Here is a 25674-nt window from a genome sequence, read left to right as displayed (position 1 = left end):
AAAGAATATTGCACCCATTTAAAGGAGTAGGCTGAAATTAAGCAGTGAAAAAAAAACAAACAAACAAGGATGGCCTCTCATCCTATGAACTGCTTTAACATCCAGGCTGATTGTTCCACCACCAACAGCCAATGCATGTAAATCATTTAGCCTACAACGTCAAGTGGGTGGGAACTGCTTTGTACCACAGGCAGAAGACAGGAAACATTTCAAACATACGAAGATTTTGGCAAATCTGGACAATGTGTTCTGGTGGTTACCTGTGTCTGGGCAGTATCTTGCAATTAAGACTGATCATTTGATTGCTATTGCCAAGAATTCATCATCTCTATTCCAGCAGCTGACTGGTTTATTAAGCCTCTGCACACACTTTGTTTTCTACCCAAACTAGATTGAACTCTTTTCTCATATCTCTGTACAAACTATAAGCTTTGTTTATGCCAAATGCTTTTAATGCTGATTTTTCAAGCTTGCTATTTTCATGGATTGGGAAAGGAGAAGACAAGTTGGTCCAAACATGAGTCCAGAAAGTGAATCATCGTTTTGCCTTTACTTCCAGAAAGAAAAAAAAAGCTGAAAGCACAATTCTTGATCAAATACCTTGTGAAGCCCACAGTCAGAGCAAGCAAATATTATCCAAACTGATCTGTCAAAAAAAAATTAATGACACAGAAATAGCTCCAACACAGTATGTTCTTTCCAAAAAGGATGAAAAGCACAGGAACATCCTTTAGCCATTACCTGCCTTTAACTTCAAAGATGATTCTTTCCATACTTTTCTAGCTGCAGAAAACAGTATGTTAATAGAACACGTGCCAGGAGAAGTGTTTTAAAGTATTTTTGCCAAAAGATGCACACTGAATACAACACAAATTCTGCTGCTTCATTTCATAATTAGATTATGTCTCTCAGCTCCTCCTGAACTTCCAGAAATAGAAAGCAGCTTTCTTAGTCTGAGCCCAGATGTGACCTGTCTTGACCTAGCTTCCTTTTCACACTGATTTGGAAGTTCACAAAACAAATGGTGTTTCTCTTTAAACTTCTCAAATTCTCTTCCCATCTCACTTCACTTTTTTTTAAAAAATTTTCTATTTATTTATTTATAAACAAATATTTATTAACATTCCTATTAAAAACACGACCAATTTGTTGCTTTCCTCAGAAAACATCTTTGCCATTTACTGAACATGTTGTTACCTGGGTCAGCAGAGAAAGAATCCTGTGCACCAGTATCCTGTTTACCCAAAAGCTTCAGACCATTACTATCTGCTATTTGTTAAGTAAAGCCATGATTCAGAACGTTTGAGTAGCACGTATCTGGGGGCTCCAAAAGCACTCGGGAAAAATCAAGAAGTGCCTCATTCTTTTGTTCCTCCCTAGGCACTCACTTTTGGCCACTGCTGGAGAAGTGATCCTGGGGTACACATTCAATCTGCCTTTTGTGTTTTCTGTACGAGTACTAAACTTCCCATTCCCCCCCCCCCCCCCCCCCCCAGAAAATAAAATCAAGGAGCAACCATTTCTTAAGGAGCCTACTCAAGAACCTACAGAGCCCGTAGCTTCATCTAAGCAAGCTGTTAAGAAAGATTCTTTCAGACATCAAATCCCAGTGCTATCACTTGAAAACTTGAGGACTTCTGTTTGTCTGTTTTTGTTATTTAAGAAGTTGCAGAACAGAATTGGAAAGAAGGCTGTAAGATCCAGTAGAGCAACAGTTTACTTATTTCCAGCAGGCCTGGAAACAAACAGCTACAAAAGTCAGATTTTGCCACTTAAAACCGGGGGAAAAAAAAAAGGATGCTGAAATTTTTTACTGCTTACAGTTAAAAAAATCAATTCTAATTTGCTGACTGTAGAGGTAGATGAGATTGAGAAGCCTGTTTATATATATTCACATCAGCTTTTAGAAGCTTTATAATGGTGCTGCTTAAAGACTGTAGGTGTAGGACACAAGATCACGCTTACTACTTAAAGCTAAATTAACAGCACTGATTTGCATACTGCATGTTACCTTTCATTTTCCTAGTTATGCCAATAATTGATTCTGTTTTGTAAATGGAACCTCTGATTTCTAAGACGAGAGTACTCTTACTCTCCAAAACATTTCTCATGGGTAATAATCAGAAAATTGTGAATATTCTTTTTCTTTCTCTCTCAAGATACTCCCATCTGATGAACTGAAGACTGATTTTTCACATTTGAGATTAAAAAAAAATCTATGAAGGTTTTCCTACCTTTATCTACTAGAATTCTTAGTAGCCAGAAGATATTTCTGAATTCTAGTGTATCTTTCTTATCTAATTAGAATGATACATATATTTTTATCATTCTTATAATAATGGCTACCATATAGCAACTGTGATGCATGATATAGTAGATTGTGTAAGTTACTCTTATAATATGTAACAGTATCAATCAAAAATATAGGAATGCTCAAAACAACATGTTAAATCAAAAAGTGCATATAACCTTTTGGAAGCTGTACACTGCAAGACTAACAATCACTGCTTAAGTCAATATTGCATTTTAAATACCTCATCATTTAATTTTATTAAAATAATTTCACATTTGCATACAGAATATCACATAGCATATTATTTACAAAATAGATTCATGTCTTACAAAATTGTTTATGTTCACTGTAGAGCACAGTGATTATTCTGGCCAAATAACAGCAAACCAAGCCTATTCTCCATATGCAAATTCTTTCTTAAACAAAGGTAAATACAGTATTTTTCATCTTACTCTTCAGTGTTCGCAAAGGTATCCTCCAGTCAAAGAGAAAAACTATCTTTGATTCTGCCTTAGCTCTATTCTTTCTGGCACAGTTTTTGCCTTACAATGTGTAAAAGACCAGAATTATGAAGGGAATATTGTTAAACATTAGGTACTTCTATGTATGGTTAAAATCCATCACAGTTAATCCATTACTGAGTTTTCATACTGGGCCTCACCAACTTTTTTTTTTTTCTTTTATTTCCAAGCTAGCAGATACTTTTGATCAACCACATAGAACAGACTAAATGCTGGGAAACAAATATTTTAAAAAATAATAACAATAAAAAATATATTTAAACAAAGCAGAACTTGCATAGAACCTATTTGCTTCCTTTCAGCATCAAAGAATTTTGGCAAAAATGGGTGAATGGCATTTTCAGATTTCTTGTCTTGCATGAAATCAATGGGCATTACTGAAGTAATGCAAGGTCAAGAAGGACCTGATACAACTAAAACATTTCTGGTTTGAAAACTACCTTCTCTTAAATACAAATCAGAAGTGCATTTGACATACAATAATTATGTCAATAACAGTGGCAGAACTCAAAAGATTTTATTTTACATATTTTTTACCTTCCTCAAGCCAAAGTCCTTGTGGAAACAAGGCAAGTAAAAAACTTGAGGGAAACATTCAACATTTAGCTATTTCAGATTAGAAAAACAGTCTATAGAATTTATGTAGAAAGATCTTAAATGTTAATATTTAAATTCTTTTCCAAAAACTTGGGGTAAACAGAACATCAGAAGTTCCCTCAAAGCAGCTGACAGAATGCAAGCTGGTGCTTGGTACAGCTAAGGGAACTGGACAGAGCATTCAACAAGACTGCTGAATGAACACACAGAATGTTAATTATGGCAAGTGAAATACTATTTACCCATCCTCAAATTACCCATGCAAAAGGATTACACCTCCTCTGTCCCAATTAAATTAGTTTTAAATGAGCTGCCATTACTGCCATTAATAGAATACACATAAATAGCATGGGTGTGCTGATTTTCAAAAGATTTCAGTATATTTAGAGACTCACATAAATATTGGATCACTTCTTTCAAGTTTAGGAATATGACCCTGTACCTGATGGTTTCACTCTTTAGTAGAAAACATCCACTAATTCTATCAAAATGTAAAAATGGGCTTCCGTTTGTATACTATTTATAAGAATTATTATTTCAAACCTAGTCTTCAAAATTAAGATACATTCTTATGCACACTTAAATGCAACCCTTACACCATGACAAATCCAAATCAGAAGAGCAAATCTATAAACAAGTGCATGTAACAGAATACAGTGTTATCACAAGAGAAAGCATTTCTTGAGTCTGCAAGTGAAGTTGCAAATTAAAACAAAACCACCAATTTTATACCCAAAGCATCCTCCTCATCCAATGTATTAATATCTTATATGCATATACATCTTACGTGTATGATGGAGTAGTAGATAAACAAAAGTCCATTTGTCACCATTACATGATGATGTGCTCCTTGGCTGTCATTTAATAGAAGCCAAATATTAAAGTTTTTCAAGCATTTTCAAGCTGTATGATGGACACACTCAGTACTCATTCCTCTGTTACAGAAGATTTTCTAGGTCTGAGAACAAGATCTTTGACAGAGGTAGTGATTTCCTGGAGCTCCTTCCGAATGGTATCTGCTCCTTCTTCCTCTGTTTTATTGTCATCCTCCTGTTCTGCCTTCTTAGACTGACTGATCAACTGTTTCACTACTAATCCCTGGTATTTGATTAACAGAGAATGCTGATCCTGAGAGGAAAAAACAAAACAGAACAAAAAGTCAATGTAATGGAAAAGATAACACAGACCTTTAATTGACTGAAGAGTAAATGTTAAAAAAGAAAACATCTTCCCATTCTTGTCTGAAGAGGAAAGTAATAGGCAAATATATTTCCATCGAAGTGTTTTGCAACCTAAATTCTGAGAAACAGTCAGAGAGGGGGAAAAATGAAAAGTGCACCCACCCATGCAGCAGGAACAGGACAATTAACTGAAACAATAAAGCAATGTAGTCAGTAAAAATAATCAGTTTTGGCAGATTGGATACAGAATTTGAATATTTCAATTTTTGGAGAGGTACCTCTTTTCTCAAGCTGAATTAGAAAAGTTCAAAGCAATCACACTCTAGCTCGGAGAAAAGAGAGAGTTGCAAGAATTGTCAGTGATTTTTAACACCCCACAGTATGCAGCTAGCTGCAGGTAAAGGCAAAAGCTTCAGTACTGATGTACTAATGACAGATGGACTTCATTAAAAATATTGAAAATAGACTTAAAATACATTATAGATCAGGCAAACGACATTCTGCACATACGGCAGTGATCAGACATGAAACACCAGGATGCCCGTCTTATATAGCAGCATTACTATAATTCCATTTGGTCATAGGAAAAATAGCTCTTTCATGCAATAAGGCCAGAAAGGAATACCTCTGGGATCTTGCTGCTTAAGAAATTAATGATCTGTGGTACAGATCTTCCCGGTGCATGAAGCATACAGTGGGTTGAAAACTGAAATAACAGTACTGATGTCAGGTGCAGAACAAGAGCTGGATCTTCTGTTACTTTTAGCTGTTCAATCAGAGCTTGTCTATGTTGAAACAGGACTTGCCTAAGGAACAAGAATAGATTACAGTAAAATCTGTTTCCCATTCTGTCATAATTCATAATAGACTCTAAAACATATCTGACATTAAGAATGCTATTTTCTTCTCTGACTGACCGATTCTTGATGTGATATTTGTGATATTCCTTATTAAAAGGGAAAACAAAAAAAATACAAAAACCAAAAATGGAAGCACTGGTGGAACTCAGATACTGCAAACCACCCTAGCAAACTTAAATGTAATCAGTCAGCCAAATTAGCTAAATACAAACCCTTCTGTCTGCCTTCTCCCACAAAATTGGGACTGCCCACCTTTGTATTTTTCAGATAAACAGTTTGGAAAGAACAACTGACTCGTACTTGCACAATCAATGTGACTGCTAGCAAATGAATCAACTGACATTTGTGCAGCAACAGAGCTAATTTTCACATAGTGTACACAGAATAAACACAATTAAGGTACCTTTCCTTCTTTTTGTCTCCTTTTTTCACCATAATATCACAAATATCTGCTGCAGTATCAAGGTATGAGAGGAAATCTTCTAAACTCTATTAAAAAATAACAGATGTAAGAATCTGTGTTAACAGGCTACAAAATGAGGTAATTACTGTTCACAGCTAATCATCCCAAATACAACTGGAGTGAACTACAGAAAAAAAACCAACAATTTTAACGAACGTTTTTTTCATCTTCCAACAGTTCATATATTTAAACATGCAAACTATAGTATAAGACATCAGGTCTGAAAGTGAAATACTAAAAAGAAACAAATTTTGCAACTCCTTACAGATTTTTCTTCTGAAGAAACACACAGTAAGGCATCTTGCATATAAGAAGTAATAAATCACATTCATTTATACTTCACTGCCATTATCTGTTGTATATATATATATATATTTTTTTTTAAATACTAAAGAATACTTGGTTGAAGAATACAGGAGAAAACAATCTTTCAATTACAAGAAGCAACAACCACTATACCGCAGATTATCTCTCAGATTCTGTTTTTCTCATTTACAAATAAAAGATGCACTAGATTCCATCTGGAAGCAAACAGCTAGCTAACTACCAGTTCTAATGTTAGATCAAATATCACCTGTTAAAATTCATATAAAGAAGTACTTTGGCTTAGACAAATTCAAAAGATGTCTCCAGTTCTCACTGCAGCAGTAGTTATGTACTGTACAGAATCACAGAATGGCCAGGGTTGGAAGGGACCTCAAGGATCATGAATCTCCAACCCCCTGCAACATGCAGGGCAATACCATACCATGCATTACAGCTGTTTATTAGCACATCACCAGAACCTGAACTCAAAGATTCTGGAACGCTTTACCTTGCCATTCAGAGAAGCATGCAGTTTAGTTAAAGGACCTTTGGTATCTTCTGGCAATTTACCTAAAATCTTGGTCCTCACCTGTATGAGAGAGGAATGGAAATAATTAGTAATACTGATTACTATTTTAGCTGTGGACGTATCAAGAGAGAAGATAATTAAATAAATCACTCAACTACTTGAAACTGCTGAAAAGGAACTGATAGCTCTGTACCTCACTTGTAATGGAAGAATAATTTTCCGTTGTCATCATTGAATCAGATGCTAGGAAGTTGAAAATCAGATTTGTAATGTCGGTACAGACAGTCTTCAACAGGTGCTTAGCAAGGTTAGTCTGAGTCTCATCTGTTAGAAAAAAATAGAATAAAAATAAAAAGACAGGAAAATACCTTACTACAGCTATTTGCTTCATATGAACAGTTATCACAACACTTTCCAAAACATGGACTCTACCAACTACAAACATTAGCACTAGAAATTCATTTGAATGCATGAAGCAAACAGCTCTCATTTGCAGTTTCTTATGGAATATTATTCAGCATAAATGTGAGCTTTCAAATCTGTAAGTGCATTTTAACGCACTGTGCTTCAAAGGTATATAAGTCCCTGTGCAATCCTCCTGAACTACTAATACAGCATTGATTCTACCCATCAACTGGTAAGAAGTACATAAAGGCAATGGGACAAGCAGTTAAACTAAGCAGGCACAGGAGGTAAGACTGAAATAGAATTTTTCAAAGAAGAACCAGCGTACAAGAACAGAAGTTAATGGGAAATAATTCCATTTATTTCAAACCACAGGAATGTATCTAGATTTTGTGTGTTGGTATTTCTTTTTGCTGTAAACTTGCTACAGATAAAGTTCTCAAAGAAAACTGAATAAAGCACAGAATCTTGGAAATGTCTATAGTATTTTCCCAATATTACTTTCCTGTAACAAAATACAGGTAGCTAAAAATGAGATTACAAAGTAACCTACTGAAAAATCAATCTACACCTTTTTGAAAAACCATCTTCAAGGAGCAGTTTCTTTCAATACCAAACCAAGAGAAGTGTGGGGGTTTTCAGAATCAGCAAGTATTCCATGCTTTCATTAATTACACGGGTGACAGAATGAACTAAGTTTACTATACATCTTAAAGAAATAATAAGAACTGTGAAGGAAGTGACATTTCAAAAGAAACATTTCAGAAGAAGAGACAAGAAGGACAAGAACACACAATAATTTGGACAGAATGAAGACTGTGGATATGAAGAGAATGTATTTCAGAAAGTGTACAAAGTGCACATCAGTGCGAGGTCAGTTTTAAACACTGTAAATACATCCTAAAGTTTTCTCATCTTCTTGAAACTGTTGTTCTCCTCTGACTCTGCATGTAGATTCTGAAATAAATTCCGGACTCTTCAGTAAGTATTTATAAAGTATGTGTTTATTATACCTGTGAAATACTTGGTTCCCTTTTCAAATAATCGAATGTTGTTGTACATATTTGAGAACTCCTCCTGCAAGTCCTTCATAGTCTGTCTTCTGCTTGCTCCGGAGGAAGATGCTGAAGATGTGAAAACGGAACGCACAACTTCCTGGTAACTTTTTGTTAGAGGTCTTAGAACAGGAGAGAAAAAAAATTAAGCATAAAAACGTTGAAGGTTTTCCAAACATACCAGCAGAGAAATCTATCTCCTAAACCAGTAAATGAGTGGGACGTGAAAGCCAAAGAGTTACAAAATAAATAAAAAGCAAGTAACTGAAAAGAGAGAGAAAAAAAAGCATTAGGAAATTCAAATATATTTCTGTAATTGCAGAAGTACTACCAGTTACAGTATGCATGGTATGTAAGTGCTTAACAAAGCTTTATTGTCATAACAGCTCTTAAATGGGGAAGAGATGTAAGACAGGAGAAGATTTACTGCAGCAATGCTATTCTCAAATTCTTTAAAGAGTCAGTATGCAGATTTTAGAACCATGAGAGCCATAAGATTGCAAGCTTAAGATGCATTAACACAGCATCTACCCTTCTTAAGGCACAGTTACTGCTGCACTCCAAGTTTAACCAAGGTAAAGCTGTTATGGTCCTCTCATGTTCTTTTTGCCTAGAACACATATATTCATATCTCTCTCTTGCATGGTGTATCTTTTTAAAAGAAATTATTCATCTCTTACTACATCAGTTTGCTGACCTGAGTAGCTAACTATATACCACAGGTGCCAGTGGTAACACAAGGAACACGGAACATGAATATAGCAATAATGTACAGAAGACAGGAATGATGAAATCTCAACACAGATCAATGTAAGGGTGGAGAAATATACTTCTGAATCTAAAATCACTTGCTGACAACTACAGCTAGGCAGAGGCATTATTTCCCATTACTGTATCAGTACAGCTTTCTAATAAAGAAGGAATTATGTAAGATGGAGCTGTATAGAAAGAAGATATTGTAATTCACTTCCATCAGTAAAATTATTTTTCCCTAAACAAGAAAACAGAATTGAGAGATTCTTCTGAAATGAACCACAGACTTTCTAACGCTATTTGAATGATGGAAATTACCTCATTAGATGTTCAGCAAGTTCTGTAATGAGCTCTTCAGGGCAGTCCTGCAAATGGGTCTTTAAAACATCCTGCATTTCCTCTTGCGACATGAAATGGAACTCCAGCTGCTTATTCCTACCTGCAGTGGCCATAAACAACACTCACTGACCAAAGTTTATACTTAACATTGCTGTAGCTACCGTGTGACACGAGACATGGAAATGCTTCTGTATGGGAACTGATGAATCACAGCATGAACCTCTGATTGACCACCTGAGGCGAGCAATGATTCAGCCCTGGGAGCACAGGTGAAGACAATTCTCCTGGGCTACCTGAAGGCGTGGAGCCTGGCTCCACCTCTCCTAGACCCCATTTAAGTGCTGACTACCAATAGGCAAGATCTCTTTTGGAGATTGCTCCTCTTGGAGTCTTCTCAGCAAGTCCAGGACTAGGGTAAGCTTTCCATCCATTCTTCTTTATTATAATAACCTGTTTAGCTTAACTTTCCTGTATATTTCTTAATTATAACATCTATATATTGATTGATTACACAGCTTCCAAATTCAAACATCTGCAGAGTCATTACCAAAAGAAAGCATGACTACAGACAACAGTTACAGTCTGCATGTACAAAAAAACTGGTGAAATTTCTCTCTTGATTCCCTAAAAATTATTTTCTGTTACAAACAACTGAAGAAATATACTGAAATGGACTTTTGGTGAAAGATTTCAAAACTGTCTGGTCCGTATTTGTTTGGAAGGATGACAATATCAATGCCAAATATCAAAATTAAATAGAACATTATTATTTGAGAAATTTCACAAGGTTGTTTATTTTTTCCTTAACCCCATTCAGTAACATAAATGATCAGTAACAGGACCCTCAGCTAGAGATTACAGTACATAAAACTTTAGACATATTAAAGTAAGAAAATTAAACCAGACAAGTAGTAAGATCACCTTATAAGCTGCTTGCAAACGCACATTAAATACTACATCCGTACTTTGGTTTTGGCAAAATATTAAGATCATCAGCAAGCAGCAGAAGTTAGTTTTTACATCTGAAAATGAGATCAGGACAGTGACAGCGAACCAGAAAGAGACAGGCATTCCATGTACCAGCTGCAGCATAAAGAAGGGTTATTTTGTACCTAAGGAAACTGAATGAATGGAAATCATAACTTTCTCAGTCATGCTGCAGCAGTAATTATCATCATACAATACTTAGTGAAAGAGGTGGAAAGGGAACTTAAATCAGGATTTGAAGGATGTTACTTATATTTGAATGGTTACATCTGTACTTATCCTGGATTTTAGTTTGAATATGACAACTGAGTATTTTTTTCCCATCAAAGAACTGATGCAAAAGTGAAGTCCACCAAACACAATCTGTTTACTATAATTCTGCAAAACTAGTAGAAACAATTGTTAAACATGAGAAGTTACACCAGAAAGGGGCAATTTAACACAGTTTACTCAGTACCTGAGCAATCCTGAAAAATAACTTCATCTGTGTGTAAATCACAGAAAACTGTGAGAGAAGTATGACCCAAAATTAAGGCGCTCTATATCAAAGCTTCAAACATTCTGTTTAGAAATATCTTGCAGTCAGTATTCAATGTCTAAACACTACATATAAAATGGAAACACACGGTCCTGTATTTGAATTAAAGATGTAATAAAAATTATCACTGTTTCATTTTCAGCCACTGTTAAATATAAGTCTAATAGCATATGCATCAACTTCTGAGGAAGCCATCCATGCTCTTCCTAAGTCAGTTGGAAGAAATGGTCAAGAATAGAGAGTGATGCAGACTCATCCAATAAAACACATCTAAAACCAGTCAGACAGATAGACCTTCAAAGTACCTTCTTTCTCACACTAAAATGTGAAGTTACAAAGGTGACTAGCTCAAACACAAAGATCTCAGTAAAAAGCAAGATGGATCTTATTTTAAAATACTAATGGAGCTGGATACAAACTACTCTATTTATCATACACTGTTCAACGAAAGTTAAGAAACCAACTAAAATAACCACATCAGTTGAGGTTGGAAGGGACTTCTAGAGGGTCATCTAGTTCAACCTCCCTGCTCAAGCAAGGGCACCTAGAGCTGCTTTCCTAGTAACTTGTCCAAGCAGCTTCTAAGCATCTCCAAGGACAAAGGCTTCACCATCTCTCTTCTCATCTCTCACCATTAGCAAATTTGTGCCAATGCTTCATCACCCCCACAGAAAGAAGCAATTCCTGATATTCAGAGGGTACATCTTGTGTTCTAGTTTGTGCTCTTTGCCTCTTGTCTGGCACCAAGTGCCACTGAGAAAAGCCTAGCTCCAAACCCATTGCACCCTCCTTTCATATACTTGCATACATTGATTTATCCTAAAATCCAGTGTGTTTCTTACATAAAACCAGAGTTTTAAAGTATCTGCTCTAAATTCTTTGACTTAGGCTACTTTCTTAAAGGCTACTTTATATAATTCCACGATTATGATACGAGCATTTCATTTAAATAACAGTATTACATCCATTGGTACAATTCTAATGGGACAGTACTCTCATATTCCTTTTTAACTGGAACTTACCAATACAATAGAGAAATCAGAGGTGTTGAAAAGCAATTGATGATAATGAACATGTAGCCATGAATAGAAAGTACCCAAACATACCTGTGCTGGTGGTTTGTGACTCTTCATCACTGTCAGCATCCTTCCTTCCTTTCTTCTTTGTTTTCTTAATCTTGATTTCTCTAGCATTACCACCTCCTCCTCCTCTCGTGCTTCCACTGCCCTCTGGTGGAGAATTACTTGCTTATTTCATAATGAAGTTACAGCACTTAAAAGTTAGCAATATTATGGTAATTTATCTGCAGTACTTGTTAATTAAAAAATATATATCAACCAGTACACTAGTGTCATAACAGTTCCATTCTTAAGATTAAAAAAAAAAGCATACCAAGTGAAATCCTCATTTAAACTACAGTCATAAACAATCACAAATGCCAGCCATGTCAAATTAAAATTATCATTAAAATAACCAAAGCTGTAATATCTTTTTGCAAATGAAAGCAAATGCAATAATAATTTCCATTATGGAATAGGAGATTTTCTTTTGGCTGAAGATAGTATTTTAGTAAGCATTTAGCATTTTGTTCAGTGATGCCAAATAACAAAGCTACTCTAAAACATTCCAGATAATGTGACTTTGTTAACTGTCAGAGAAATAATCCTCCACGGTAAACATTTATCCAAAATATTATTGCAAGTGGGCATTCAATTAACTAGAGAGCTAACTCTTGTTCAGCTATTCCTCAATGACAGTAAAGCAATGAGATGATTCTGTCCTGACAAATATAACAAACTACTTAGCTCATAGGTACCACAATCCATGTATTCGCACTGCAGACAGCATCTCAGTGTGCAATACAGTCCTTCTGCATAATGTAAGCTGTTTATCTGTTTGCTCTCCTTTTTTTTTTTTTTTTTTAAGTTAGAAGAAATCTAAACTCCAGAAAAATCAGTTCTATACATTCCCTAAGTCTTGAGAGACTAAAAATCAGTTCTATACAGTCCCTAAGTCTTGAGAGACTAATTATTTTTGCATATACATATAAGGTCCCAACAGTACTATCATTTAAGAAAAGGAAAAACAAAGGCAAGATGATACTGCTTAGAAACCCGTGTGGACACAATTATTTTGCTGGAACAACAAACTTGTTCAGCTGCAGATAACAAAACGCGGTGAAATCTTCTGAGTTTTGATCTCTCAAAACATAAAAAAGAATGGATATTTTCCACAAGTCTATTTGAAATGTGACTACACTGTGAGCAGATACAAACTGTCAAGTATGCAATATATTAGCTACTTTGCCAAAAAAGCTCCTTTCATCTTGTATTTCACTTTAATAGCACTACAGAAAAAGCAACAATCTGCAGTCAAGATCTTATCCAGAAAGCAAACAAGCAAGACTTCAGCTAGAAAAGGTATGGTGTATGACTTCAGTCCACGGGAAGGATCATTTCTGCAGTCTCTTGTTTGTAAAAGACTGTTATAAAAGACAACTGACAATTTATTTTGCAACCCCCACATTTTCATTACTACAATACATGGCAGGATCTGCATTGTGTAAATGGAATTAACAATATGCCAGGTCAGGTTACCCTTATGCAGTTGGCAGGTCACACACAGGCTTCCAGATAGGCAATGTGGCATTTGTCACGTTTTGCCATTATGAAATAAAACTTAAATGAACTTAAACCATGATTTTGATTGTAAAATAGCTAAGTCACTACAAAAAAAACCCCACTTTTTACTTAGTGCTTCCTGACAGTGCAGCATATGTTCAATCTGTACACGTGAATGCACCTACAGATCCAGTGTACATGCTGAGTAGAGTCTTTAATCCTTAGAAGACTGGAAACTGAAGACATTCTGCTTACCACAGTTCAAATAAAGTTCAAGCTTTTCTGCTTCAGCTACTGGCCTAGAAAAATCTGCTGTCTCTTGTGGCAAAAATAAGTTTAGTTTCCATGCCAACTCAGTCATGGCCTTTTTAAGAGCCGAATCTTATGTTTTAATTTTCAGATGATATATATATAATTAAAAGAGATGCATCAGTGCTCTAATACTGTTACCTTCAGTAGCACATAAAACTGTGCATGTGCGTTCAACACAGACTGCTGAGCCGTGCTGTAGCAACATAGTTTTTGGAACTGAAAATAGTGTGTTCTAAAAATGTTTTAAACATAGAAAGATTTCAAAGGCTTAAAATGACTATTTCTAATCTGTCTCAAATTAAAATCTACATGGATTCCTTGTTTCTACAGTCAGATGCCTTGTGCTGGACGAACTCAGGATATCTTTATGGGACTTCAACTGTACTTTGAAATCTCAAATACATTCTCACGTACATAGCTCTACACCTATAGTATAATCATAAGAAGTAGCTGGATCGTTTCCTAAGTATCTTCAGCAGTGGACTATAGGAAATTACTGGACTACAAAATAGAATAATTTTAAATATTTCTGAAGCTAAGATTTTTTTTTATGCCTTACCTGTTGCTTTCTTTCTTCTTTCATCTTTTTTGTCTTTTTTATTAGCATACGAATTTTCTAAAACGTAAGACTGCTTTAAATCTTCTTCAGTAATTAAATGAACAGGGCTGTTTTTCATTTCCTATAACAAAGAACATGCAATTAATAGAAAAAAGGTAAAGAGAAGGACGAAGATGGATAGAAGAACATTTAAGCCATTTAGCCACTTCGAAGTATACTAATCTAAGACAACGTTTTCCGTGAGTAACACACAAGGATGCACTTATTCTTCTTTTAAAAGTTCAGGATCAGATCACATTGTTAGCGTGCAAAACTGAATATACACTGCATTACACTAATACAATCTCTTTCCTCATTTTTGCTTGTTTTCATAAACTGCATTTGAGGCAAGAAGCAAAGAGATGGTAACAGCAACTCGAAAGCCAAATAAACTACAATCTGAAACTCAATGTACCATCTTGACCACTTGAATAACCATACCTTTTCGGCTTTCTGTTTCATCATATCAGAGAACAGATCAGTACAGCTGCTTAGAAATTTCTCACTGACCACGATGGTGTCACTGAAGACTAAACTTGAAGAATTTTTGTTCAAAGATCTCATCACTTGCTGAAGCAAAATCCCAACATCTTCTACTGACAATGAACTTGGCAGAAGAGTCTAAGGTAAAGAAGTTTATAGACAATAATGTATTATAGAATGGACATATTTGCATGTGGATAAATAGGATCCACAGATACCCCATTTCATAGCTGTTAACTACTTAGAATATATTGCACTTATACAATAAAAGTAGTAATTTAAGAGTAAACACTGTTTTAGATCTTCTTCCCTAGTGAACACTGCACAAGAGCATCAGTGCTACATCTGGGAAACAGCACAACTTCAAAACGTGTCTCAGCAGATACTGAACAACATCAGATCCAAAACAACACCTGACCTCCTCATGAGAGACGCAGTAATGCTCTAAGGCCTAAGAATTTACTAAAGAAAATGGCTAATAACTCTCTACTTACAGAAAGTAACTTTCTGTTACAGAAAGTAAGCACTTTCTGTTACTTACATACTAAGAAAACATATTGCTCTCTAACTGAATACTGACATGTCTATCGTTGTTATTGTTCAGATCAACTTAAAGGCCAAAAAAGTTACTTCACTTGTTATATCTTAGTCTGCATATTCTTCTCCTGTAACATGAGATGTACATCACACATGTACAGTTTCAATAATATAACATCTGACACGCACATCTGCCAAAATAAATAAATCCAACAACAGAAAGAATCACTTACTGCTACGTCTATCCAACTTCCAGAGCTGATAACTTCATCTACAGAAGCTTCAACTCGGTCCACAATCTCTTGACCAACACAAGCTGCTCGCAGAAATAAGAGTTTTGTGGACTTGTATCTTTTTTTGATGTAGCCTGCTGGGTCAGGGATGCCAAGTCTGTACAATGCATCAAATTCTAAAAAACAGTTAGAAGCCCATTAAAGTTAAGTACTGTTACATACTCATTGGATCCTAAGAAGTAATCTGCTTGAAAAGCTGGAGAAGAAGAATTACGTTCCTACACAGAAACTCCTAGGTGCAACTTCAAGCCAATGCTCACCTAAAACTTACTTCAGCACAAGTTACAGGTAAATACAATCAATATATATATATGAAGATTAAGTCATGAACGTTACCACGTGAAGTTTTGGAAAAAATGCTTAATTCAGATTCCTACATTATAAAATCTCTCTTTGCAATGACATCTTCCCAAAGTACTCTAACATAAACAGAATATTTACAATACATAAAATGGCAATTTTTTGTTTTCTCCAATACAGTTGTAGAATCATTCAATGCCTCTCAAGCAAGGCATTCAAAGCATTCGGTAGTTTAAACTTAAGATATTCTGAAAACATTCAAGCACTGTATTAGTCAAGCAGTATTACAGAAATGCCTCACAGTACTACAGTAAACTTTGACAAGACTCTTCAAAATGCAAGACTAACTGCTATTTAGGGACTTGCCTTTTGGGACCATAAGGGTACATTCTCTGTTTATTTAGCTCCACATTTTCCCACATCTCCTGTTTTAAATCATCATTAGTCATCACTCAGCTTCAACTTAGGTATACATATTAGGACTCTAATTAGGACACTAATTGCTATCCACTCTCGTTTTGCAAATCTTGTGGAAAAGGTTCTTCCTTTTTGTGCACTACACTCTTGGCTATGTAAACAGTTAACAGTCAAAGCTTGGTTGCAGACTGGACATCTGACCCAAAATTCCCAACTGTGTGGGTCAAATACAACCATGTGGAAAGTCCAAAATGAGCAGTCTAGGAAAAGTTTTCAGAACAGTAATAAAAGCAGCATTTTTAACATGCTTTGTAAGAAATACTGTTACTGTTTCACAACATGGTTTTGTATGCTGAAATATGGTTGTGCTGAAGTAACAATGGTAAGACAGTCTCTAAAGAGGAGAATCAACTACTTTATTTATTTCTACTTATTCTTGCGAGGCTTTACTCTATTACAGGTTCTGTCTAGCATAAGATTAATGACCTAAACTAGCTTTTAAGAAAGACATGTAATCTAAGAGAAAAAATATTAATTACCTAAGTAACCATTTTGTTTGAAAAAGGAATCCACCCAGTTGCTCTGTGTTCTGGCATAGATGTCAGGAACAAACACAGCTTTATCTTGCCTCCCACCAACCACAGTGCCTTTTAGACGGCCGGTGTTAACCAGTTCTTCTAGCACAGCTGAAAGAAGGAAAAAACGAAACAGTATTTCTCATCTTGATGTACCCATTTATTAGAAAATAGCAATTATTTTTCCCATTCTATTTTCCCCTTCATTAGTTGTTTTTCTTTTTAGCATTACTTGAAAGAAACCAAAGATTAAGCTACAAGCGCTTGTTCTGCTGAAACATTTCTGAATTGTATCAATTATTTTTAATGCTTCTGAGAACGTTCTTGACAAAAGCTCAGGAAATCATACAAAGCTCTCAAAGAGCGAGCCACTATGGAAGGATCAAAACCCTTTTTATACAACACATATCTGGACAGTTTCAGTTTTTAATCTAGAAAATGCAGTCATAAAAGGCGATTGCTCTGAGCAGACAATACAATATATTTTATTAAAAGTGTTCTTTTTGCATTCACCATTTGCATGTAACCCAAGAAGGAAATAAAGAGAGGTCTGAACACACTAAAATGATAGAAGAAACTGTTACCTAACCTGCACAAATGTTAGCACCTTGCCTACTGGTCGCCATCTTCAGAGTTTGCAATGCTCACACTGTTGCCAGGAACAAAACTACTTAAAAAGCACAAACACTGCCGACAACAAATGCACTGGTAACTGTTAGAACCAAAGACCTAAGCCTCTCTTGATTCTAGCTAAGGTATTTTCAGTTCATTAAAGGTAGGTACGAATGTCTGATTTGCCTCTTACGCTCTGCTTTTGCTTTTTCGTTAAGTCACTAGGTATACTGAAAAATATACCTCAACTGTCAAGCTCTGCAGCATTTTTTTTCCTTTTTTTTTTTTTTTACTTTTGTGAAGAGGCACAAAAGTATAAGTAACATCATTAAAAAGATATCTTCAATATTTATGGAATTGAAATAGCATCACTGAAAAATGCATCAAATGAGTTCTGGCAGTAATATGGTTTTTAAAACTTATGAAACAGCAGATGGAATGAAATACAGTAAGAAGAACTAAAGATAATGTTGAACTAACTTATTAGCAGCAGCAACAAAAATAAGAAAAAGCAGTGCTAGAAATGCACTTAGCCATTGTGCTGACTGTTGGTGATCAGAAAGCACTAGAACTTCATATTAACATTATACATGAGGAGTATATGTAATTCATGTAATATATGTAATATCATGTAATTGCAGGCAGGACCGGTTTAAAAAAGACTAATTGCATAATGAAATTTGTTATTTTGCAGCATTATTATGAATAAACCTAGAAATCTATGTTTTTAGTAACTTTCCTCTTAACCTACAAAGAGTTGGATAACAAAGTACTAGTTTTTCCTAGGAAAACCTTAAACTGATTATATGAAAGCAGAGTATTTATACAATTTGATTCAAATGCTAAGATTTTCATTTATAATGAATATGCTTGTCACAAAACAAGAAAGTAAGCAGAGAGATTAATGGAGCTTGAGTATGCAGTGGCCTGAAGGAAAAGGGACCCAATCAAACAGAAGAGAGATATTAACTTCCATGAGAGGAGAAGAAAAACCATTAAAAGATACTCAACAGCAGCAATATGTGGTCAGCCAGCACACAAGACTAATGATGCTTTAAGTAGAATTTTGAACAGATGAGAAGGAAATCCTGGTAGTCAAAGAAAAGCTGAAATATCAGAAGCGATGTTAGAAAAAGTTGAAATATTAGCAGTTGGATAGGAAATCTTCACGAATTTCCATTTAAAGAGTTGCAGAAAACAAAAGTAAACAGTTTAACAGTATGCTTTATCTCTCAGCATACAAAGACATTGAACTGTGACCATAACAAAAGCTCTGCCTCTAATATCACATAGCAAAGTCAATAAATAAAATCCAGAGCAGTTAATGCTGTTTGGCTACATAAAAATCTGTCCCCTTTTGTGTGCTTCACTGATAAAACTGCCAGTACCTAAAGGCAAATAACATAACAGATGACAAAATGCACTTCTTGCATCACCCTAAACCCAAGGGCATTTCAATACTATATGCTCTCATTGCCTTAGATACAGAGAACATCCCTTTAGTTATGGATAGCACAAAACGTTTAACACTTTTTATACTACAGAGAAACATATTGCTTTATTCTGGAATTGGTAGCATATACTAAAATGTTCCCTTGAAAGTGTATTTCTATTAATAAAGAATCTATGAATGAACAGAAACACAAAAAAGTCTGAATGAAAACTCACAGTAAAGTAAATGTTCTTGAAATCCATACCGTGTGATCAAGTTACTTACAGGTGTAGGCCTTGTAAAAAGACAAAAAGAAAACAATGCATTTACTGAAACAGACCTGGAGAATCTAGAAGCAAGATGCTATTCCAAATGGCCAAAACTATACAGTATCAATCCACTACACTGGAATTTAACAGTGTAAGCCTTCCTTAAAAGGCTTCTATTTTAAATTATGATGGAATTATAAAATATAACAGAGCTATGAGAATTATATGGAAGCGTTTTTTGTTTGTGCAAGTTGAAGATTATTAATATAATAAGAAAAAAACCCACTTTTAAAGCATTTGTACTGGATATATGTCAGTACGTAATTGACTGGGGAGGAGCACAATGACAGCAAGGATAGATATTCTCTGAACACATTATTAAAAAGCTACTCATCAACAACTTCAGCCAAAACGTAAAAACGTTTCAGTCACACCTTCCTTGCTCTCCTGGCCTCCATTTAAAGAAAAAACAAAATCTAACATAACTGAACGTGTCAGTCGGGGAACCGAACTGCATTTAAAATAAATGTAGCCACCCATCTCTCTTTTCTTTTTACACCACAAGTGAACGTGGTCCGTAAAGAACCAGGAACAAGATATTTTAATACATGGTTGCAGGTGCTGCCATTTACCGAGTAATCGCACTGAAGAGACCACGAATTCGTGCCCGATGCCGGGAAACAAAGGCCTCTGTAAAAATCACCCCACGGTTTTCCTGGTCCAGCCTTCCATGAATAATTCTACCCAAACGCTTGGATAAAGCCTGTAATCAGAAGTGGGGAAGACTACTAAAATTGGGTATTCTTATTATTTTTTTTTTGTACAAACCTGAACAAACCAATTCATTATCCATTTTCTCTGATAGTTAAGAATTAAATTAGCAACAACAAATGCAAAAGAAAGAGATGGTCATATATGTGAAAAGTGAATGAATGTTCCAAGAGATAAGGAAAAGCAATATATTAATTCCCATACTTTAGAAATATTTCTGTAGAAGCTGATAATGGAACAAAGATTCTGTTTATAAATTAAGAGAGTCAACATGATTTTACCTCATAAGACTGCTCACCCATCACGTCTCAGAATTACCCTTGGAAAAAATATCTTCCAAAAAAAAAAAAATCCCATCTCAATTGAAAGTCATGAATTTTAAGACAATTCACCCCAATACTTTTAAGCACTCAAACAGTCACTAACAGAAGTTAGTTCTGTATTTCTATCATGAATCTTGACTTCAGCTTTAAAAAACATTTATTTACCGTTCTTGAATAACCTTAAAAGTTTCTATTGTTGTATTTCTGCTTCTCAGACAGTTAATGAAACTGATGAAGTTACCTTTCTATCTTCTCTCAAATAAATCAAACAGAAATCTGTCAACAACTGTCACACTGCAACCTTTATATATTAATTGTTTTCTGCCTGGAATTACAACCAGCCCATTACAATTAAAGCCATGGCTATTGCAAAGATGACAAAAGAAGGTGAACACAACTGATTCTACACTAACCAGGTTGGCAGGTTACATCACCTGTGTCAGGAAGTCTCCTGGAAGGTCATATGCCTTGCATAGTTCTGATATTGTCACCTGGCCAGTTTCCTGTAGTTTATCATTTATTTCTTCTGCTAATTGATCTAGGTAATTCCTTATTTGAAAACAAGGGGAAGAAAACAAAAGACAACATGTTACAGACATTCTCTACTGAATTATGAATTGACCTGACACTATATGTAACTCTTTCTGTTATAAATTTTCCAAAATAAACTAAGTTATTGTAATTGAACAAAGGAGAACAATGCCAGTGAAAGTGTGTTTTAAAAACCTGGTAACCTTGCAGCTAGTATTTGTTATTTATCTGCTTGTATGAATCCATCAGGAAAGCAGGAACAGGAAAATATCTTATTAAAAGGAGTCTTAGAAAAGGACTTCAGTGAGCAAAGTAGGTGTCAGTACTTCAAGGGAGCCAGGAGTTATGCATTCCTTGCCACGAATAAATCCTGCAGTACAATCAATAAAAGAGACATCCCCGAAACAGCATTACTGCAGTATTTGCTGGTGTGCTGAAAGCCATGAAATAACTTGCTCACACATCTTAGACTTCTGAGGTAAACAAAGAAGTAGGTGAAAATGAGGGGGTTTGTCAACAGCTGAGGCAAACAGCGAAGCCACAGAGAAAATGCAATCTGGCTCCTGTACATAAAGACATGAGGAACTAAGAAGTAAAGCCCTCAAGACAGAGACATTCAAAATGCCTTTGATTCATGGCTTCAGTGATGATTTCAGACATGCCTCACTAGCCACTTGGAAAAGAAGCAGTGGTCACCAAGCAGCTGTAGTAGCAATCAAGAAAAATGCATTTCACCTCAAAAGCACCAAAGACTGATCATCACTGTTAGCTTGCATTTTCAAAAACAGAAGAGAAGTGAGTTATGCACGTTGCTCCTGAAAGTACTCACTCATTTATAAGCTGTCCTAACACAAGCTGAACAGCTTTGTCTGATTTAACGATATCATTAGCTCTATTTTCAATGTGCAGAAGGTCCACATTTATTATCTAAAAATAAAAAGTAAAAACTGAAATTAATTCTCAAACATCGAGCTACTAAATGAAAAAAAGATTTTTTTTTTCCCTAATAATGCACACATCTACAGTAAATTTGTAATTTGGAACAAAAGTGAGAAAAAAATAATAAACTTTGCAACTGTGACAATGTTAAAAGAAAGCTGCATAGTAAATAAAAGGGCACAAAACTATGGATAGATAATACTAAGCTGTGTTTCAGAAAGGTCTTCTGATTCTAAGTAATTCTGCTCTAGCCAGAAGGGAAAATTAGTCACAGAGGAAGACTCTTGGAGGATAAAGGTTAGTGGAGACAAGAGATTAATGAAGGAAGAGGGAAGATCCAAAGAGGCGTGCAAAGTTAATTATGCATGCTCCTGCTGCTTTAGATTTAAATAGGAAACATATCTTCTCTGTTTGTGCCCTCAGTTTAAAAAGGAAGAGTCCATCAAGGAAATCTGCATGTTTAGGGCTGATTTCATAGATCATGGAATATCATTAAGCACATAGGAACTCTAAATAATGCAGCAAACGGAAGCATAAAATAATCTGCATAAAATAATGGACAAAATCCACATTTATAATATATACGGTAATGAAAAGGAGGAAGAATATACTTTTTATTATTAAAAAGTTACCTGTTGTAAGTCAACAATGTTTATTCGACCTTCAAAAAAAGAAAAGTACAAACACACTTTTAGTGCATAAACCATGCTTGAAAAGGATTAGAACACAGTGTAATTCATTATATACAAAATACTTCACTACTTCTACATAGACCAACTCGACCAATTTCAGCTTTAATTATGGACAAATGAAAGAAATCACAAGTGGGGAGAGGTGCTTCTGCCACTCTACTCTGCTCTCATGGGACTCCTCCTGGAGTACTCTGTCCAGTTCTGGGGCCTCCAACACAAGGACATGAAGCTGTTACAGATCACAGAATCACAGAATCACAGAATCACCCGGGTTGGAAGGGACCCCAAGGATCATGTAGTTCCAACCCCCCTGCCTAGCAGGGCCACCAAACATACACATTCAGATCAGGTTGCCCAGGACCCCGTCCAACCTGGCCTTAAACACGTCCAAGGACGGGGCATCCACAACCTCCCTGGGCAAGGGAGGTTTTTATCTTCAAGGCTATCAGAAGAGTCCATGGATAACTTTGATGTTCTAAGAAATGGTCAGTGCTTTGATGTTCTAAGCTGTTGGAGCAGATCCAGAGGAGGAAGAGGGCTGGAGCACCTCCCCCTTAGAGGACAGGCTAAGAGAGCTGAGGCTCTTCAGCCTGGAGAGAGAAGGCTCTGAGAAAACCTTATAGTGGCCTTCCAGTGCCTGGAGAGGTTATACAGAAAAGCTGGGGAGGGGCATTTTATAAGGGAATGTAGTGACAGAATGAGGGGAAATGGCTTTTAACTGAATAAGGGTTAATTTAGACTAGATATTAGGAAGAAATTCTTCACTGGGATGGTGGTGAGACACTGGAGCAGGCTGCCCAGAGAAGCTGTGGATGCCCCCTCCCTAGAGGCACTGAAGGCCAGGTTGTATGGGGCTGTAAGCAGCCTGTTCTAGAGGAAGGTGTTCCTGCCTATAGGAGGAGGTTGGAACTAGATGTTCTTAAAGGTCCTTTCCAACCCAAACCATGATTCCATGGGTCTATGATTCCATGATCTTATTCTACACTATAGCTTTGCTAGTAAACTGGTAGAGAAACTCCAAAAACAAAAAAAACCACTCCCTCAGGAACTTTAAAATCAAACTATCATAAAGATATGATACACAGTGGTGTCACAAACTGAAACTTACTTGTAATAGCAACAAAACAACGGATATTCTATAAGAACATTGCAAACTTTATCTTTTAAAACATACAATATTGTGAAATTCACCCACATACATAACTGAAGTACAATACAGTCTCCTCATTACAATCAGTGACAAAAAGAAGTTTGAAGCACTACTGAACTCCCTGCACATGCACGTCAGGTCAGACAAAGCAGATGGCTTCACATACAGGTAAAATAAGACCTACCAATGATAATTTTAAAATGTCATTAATAACAATGTGAAGAGAGAATGGTTTTGAAATTCTGAGTCCATGCCAAACACCCAGCTGAGTATTTAAATACACTTAAAATGGATTTAAAATTAGACCACTTCCACCTCAGAAATTCCACAACGGCTTAAGAGAATAATTAAGTAAAAGCCTAATACAGACTTGAAATGAAAAAATAAACAATCAAATTCCTGGATAGATGAAGCATCAAGGAGCGTGCCCACCTTTTTGGGAACACGATGGGTACTGAACAAAACTTTCAGATCTATCTCTGATCTTCAGAATTAATCTTCAGGTTCAGAGGAAGAAAGCACACATGACACTTACCACCACAAACGCTGAGCTCATCCCAGATCTCCTTACTGATCTGTGCTGGAGTGACATATTCTTTCCCATCCAACGTATGCACCACTTCCAGCTGCTTTTCTGCAATTAGTTTAGTGACAATTTCTATACAGTTCCGCTCCGACAATCTGAGAACAACACAAAGAACAACCAGTTAATTCTAAGCACCTGCTAACTTCAACTCACGTTTTGACAATTCTACGCACAGGGAAGAAAATGACTGTTTTGCGTTTCTGTGTATTACATACATTTCTGATCAGAAAAATTATGTCACGAGCATACTTTTCTCATCCCCCACAAACGAGGCACTCAGCTTTTCTCAGGAGAGTCACCGCTGAGATGTGATTTCCATTCCCGTCCCGATCAGCTGCCAGCTCCTCCCGCAGTAAGGATGTGCCTTCCTGTGCAGGGAGGCTCGGCTGTGCTTACAGAATTCGGGTCAGACACTTAACAAGCTACCTCAACGCCTTATTTTTTAATATATTTTATTTCATAACGCGCACAGGCTCTTGCAGCAACCCTGAATACTCAACAGTGCAGAGGAAGAAGAGCTGCGAGGCTGTCTGCCAGCTCAGACGTAAGCCATAAGGCACCTGCGCTATGTCCTGAACACAGACCCGCGTGTGACCCCAGAGGTGCCGTTCTGGGCTCACAGGCGCTAGCACAGCATCTCGGGGGCAGGGCCTGCCGAACACCCCCACACACCACACACGCATCGCTCTGTGCTCGGCTCCACTCAAGAGGCGGGCAGGGACGGCTGCCGGCGCAACCGTGGGCTCCAAAGCCCGACGCGATTCCGGCGCACCCTGCTCACCTGTGGGCCGCCTCGGCAAACTGAGCACGCTGGAAATCGGCCGCCAGACGCCTGATTTCCTCCCAGTCGGCCGCCATGGCCGCCCTCCCGTTCCACGTCAGCCCCGCCGGGCGGCTACGGGTAGCCAGAGCGAACACACCTCCGCCGCGCGCCCGTCGCACACAGCGCCCCCTGCCGGCCCGGCTGTCTCCGGCCCGCGGGTCAGCCCAGCTGCTTTCGAGGAGCGGATCCGAGGTTGGCGGGCTGCTCGTAGAAACCCCGTCCAAACTACAAGCCTGAGTAAGCTGAAAAGTCCTGCGTGGAGCCACGAGACGATGATTCTCGCGGGTCCCTTTCAACTCGCTGTTGAAGGAGCAAGGAAATAGAATCCTCGCAGCTGTTCCTGTCGGGAAAAGGAACAGGGAACTTAGCTGGGTTCCTTCTTCCTAACCACAGATGTATGCAGAGTGCTTTGATTTTAAGGATAGTCCACAGCCTTTGGAGAATCCTCCCCCCCCCTTTCCCCCTCCACAGTCTGACACTTTCTTTGAGCTGGCCGCATTGAACTTTGCAGATAAAACCCCAGGTCAGGTATAATAGATTAAGCATTCATGTTGTGCCTGGTGCAACTTGAATTCAAGCAACA

General features: G+C 36.8%; 1 protein-coding gene across 2 annotated transcripts; it reads right to left on the bottom strand.

The window, feature by feature from the left end:
• Window positions 1-2519: 2519 nt before the first annotated feature.
• On the bottom strand, window positions 2520-25146 carry UFL1 (UFM1 specific ligase 1). 2 transcript variants are annotated; one of them, XM_042891909.1, is made up of 19 exons: window positions 25050-25146; window positions 24218-24363; window positions 22473-22501; window positions 21731-21828; window positions 20805-20919; window positions 19909-20039; window positions 19244-19302; window positions 16928-17074; window positions 15612-15787; window positions 14800-14979; window positions 14320-14440; window positions 11934-12056; window positions 9282-9402; window positions 8169-8332; window positions 6944-7074; window positions 6730-6810; window positions 5856-5941; window positions 5218-5398; window positions 2520-4539 (listed from the first exon to the last, which is right to left on the bottom strand). In XM_042891909.1, the coding sequence occupies exons 1-19, from the start codon at window positions 25124-25126 to the stop codon at window positions 4339-4341; spliced, it is 2367 nt and encodes a 788-aa protein (XP_042747843.1). In that variant the 5' UTR covers window positions 25127-25146; the 3' UTR covers window positions 2520-4338. The 2 variants fall into 2 exon arrangements, with proteins under 2 accessions (XP_042747843.1, XP_042747849.1); XM_042891915.1 differs by lacking the exon at window positions 6730-6810.
• Window positions 25147-25674: the final 528 nt, after the last annotated feature.

Source organism: Lagopus leucura, unplaced genomic scaffold, assembly GCF_019238085.1.
Source record: "Lagopus leucura isolate 7727_CA_CO unplaced genomic scaffold, USGS_WTPT01 Super-Scaffold_73, whole genome shotgun sequence".
Taxonomy (NCBI): domain Eukaryota; kingdom Metazoa; phylum Chordata; class Aves; order Galliformes; family Phasianidae; genus Lagopus; species Lagopus leucura.
The sequence above is the reverse complement of the archived record's forward strand: the minus strand, read 5'-3'. Positions and strand labels throughout refer to the sequence as shown.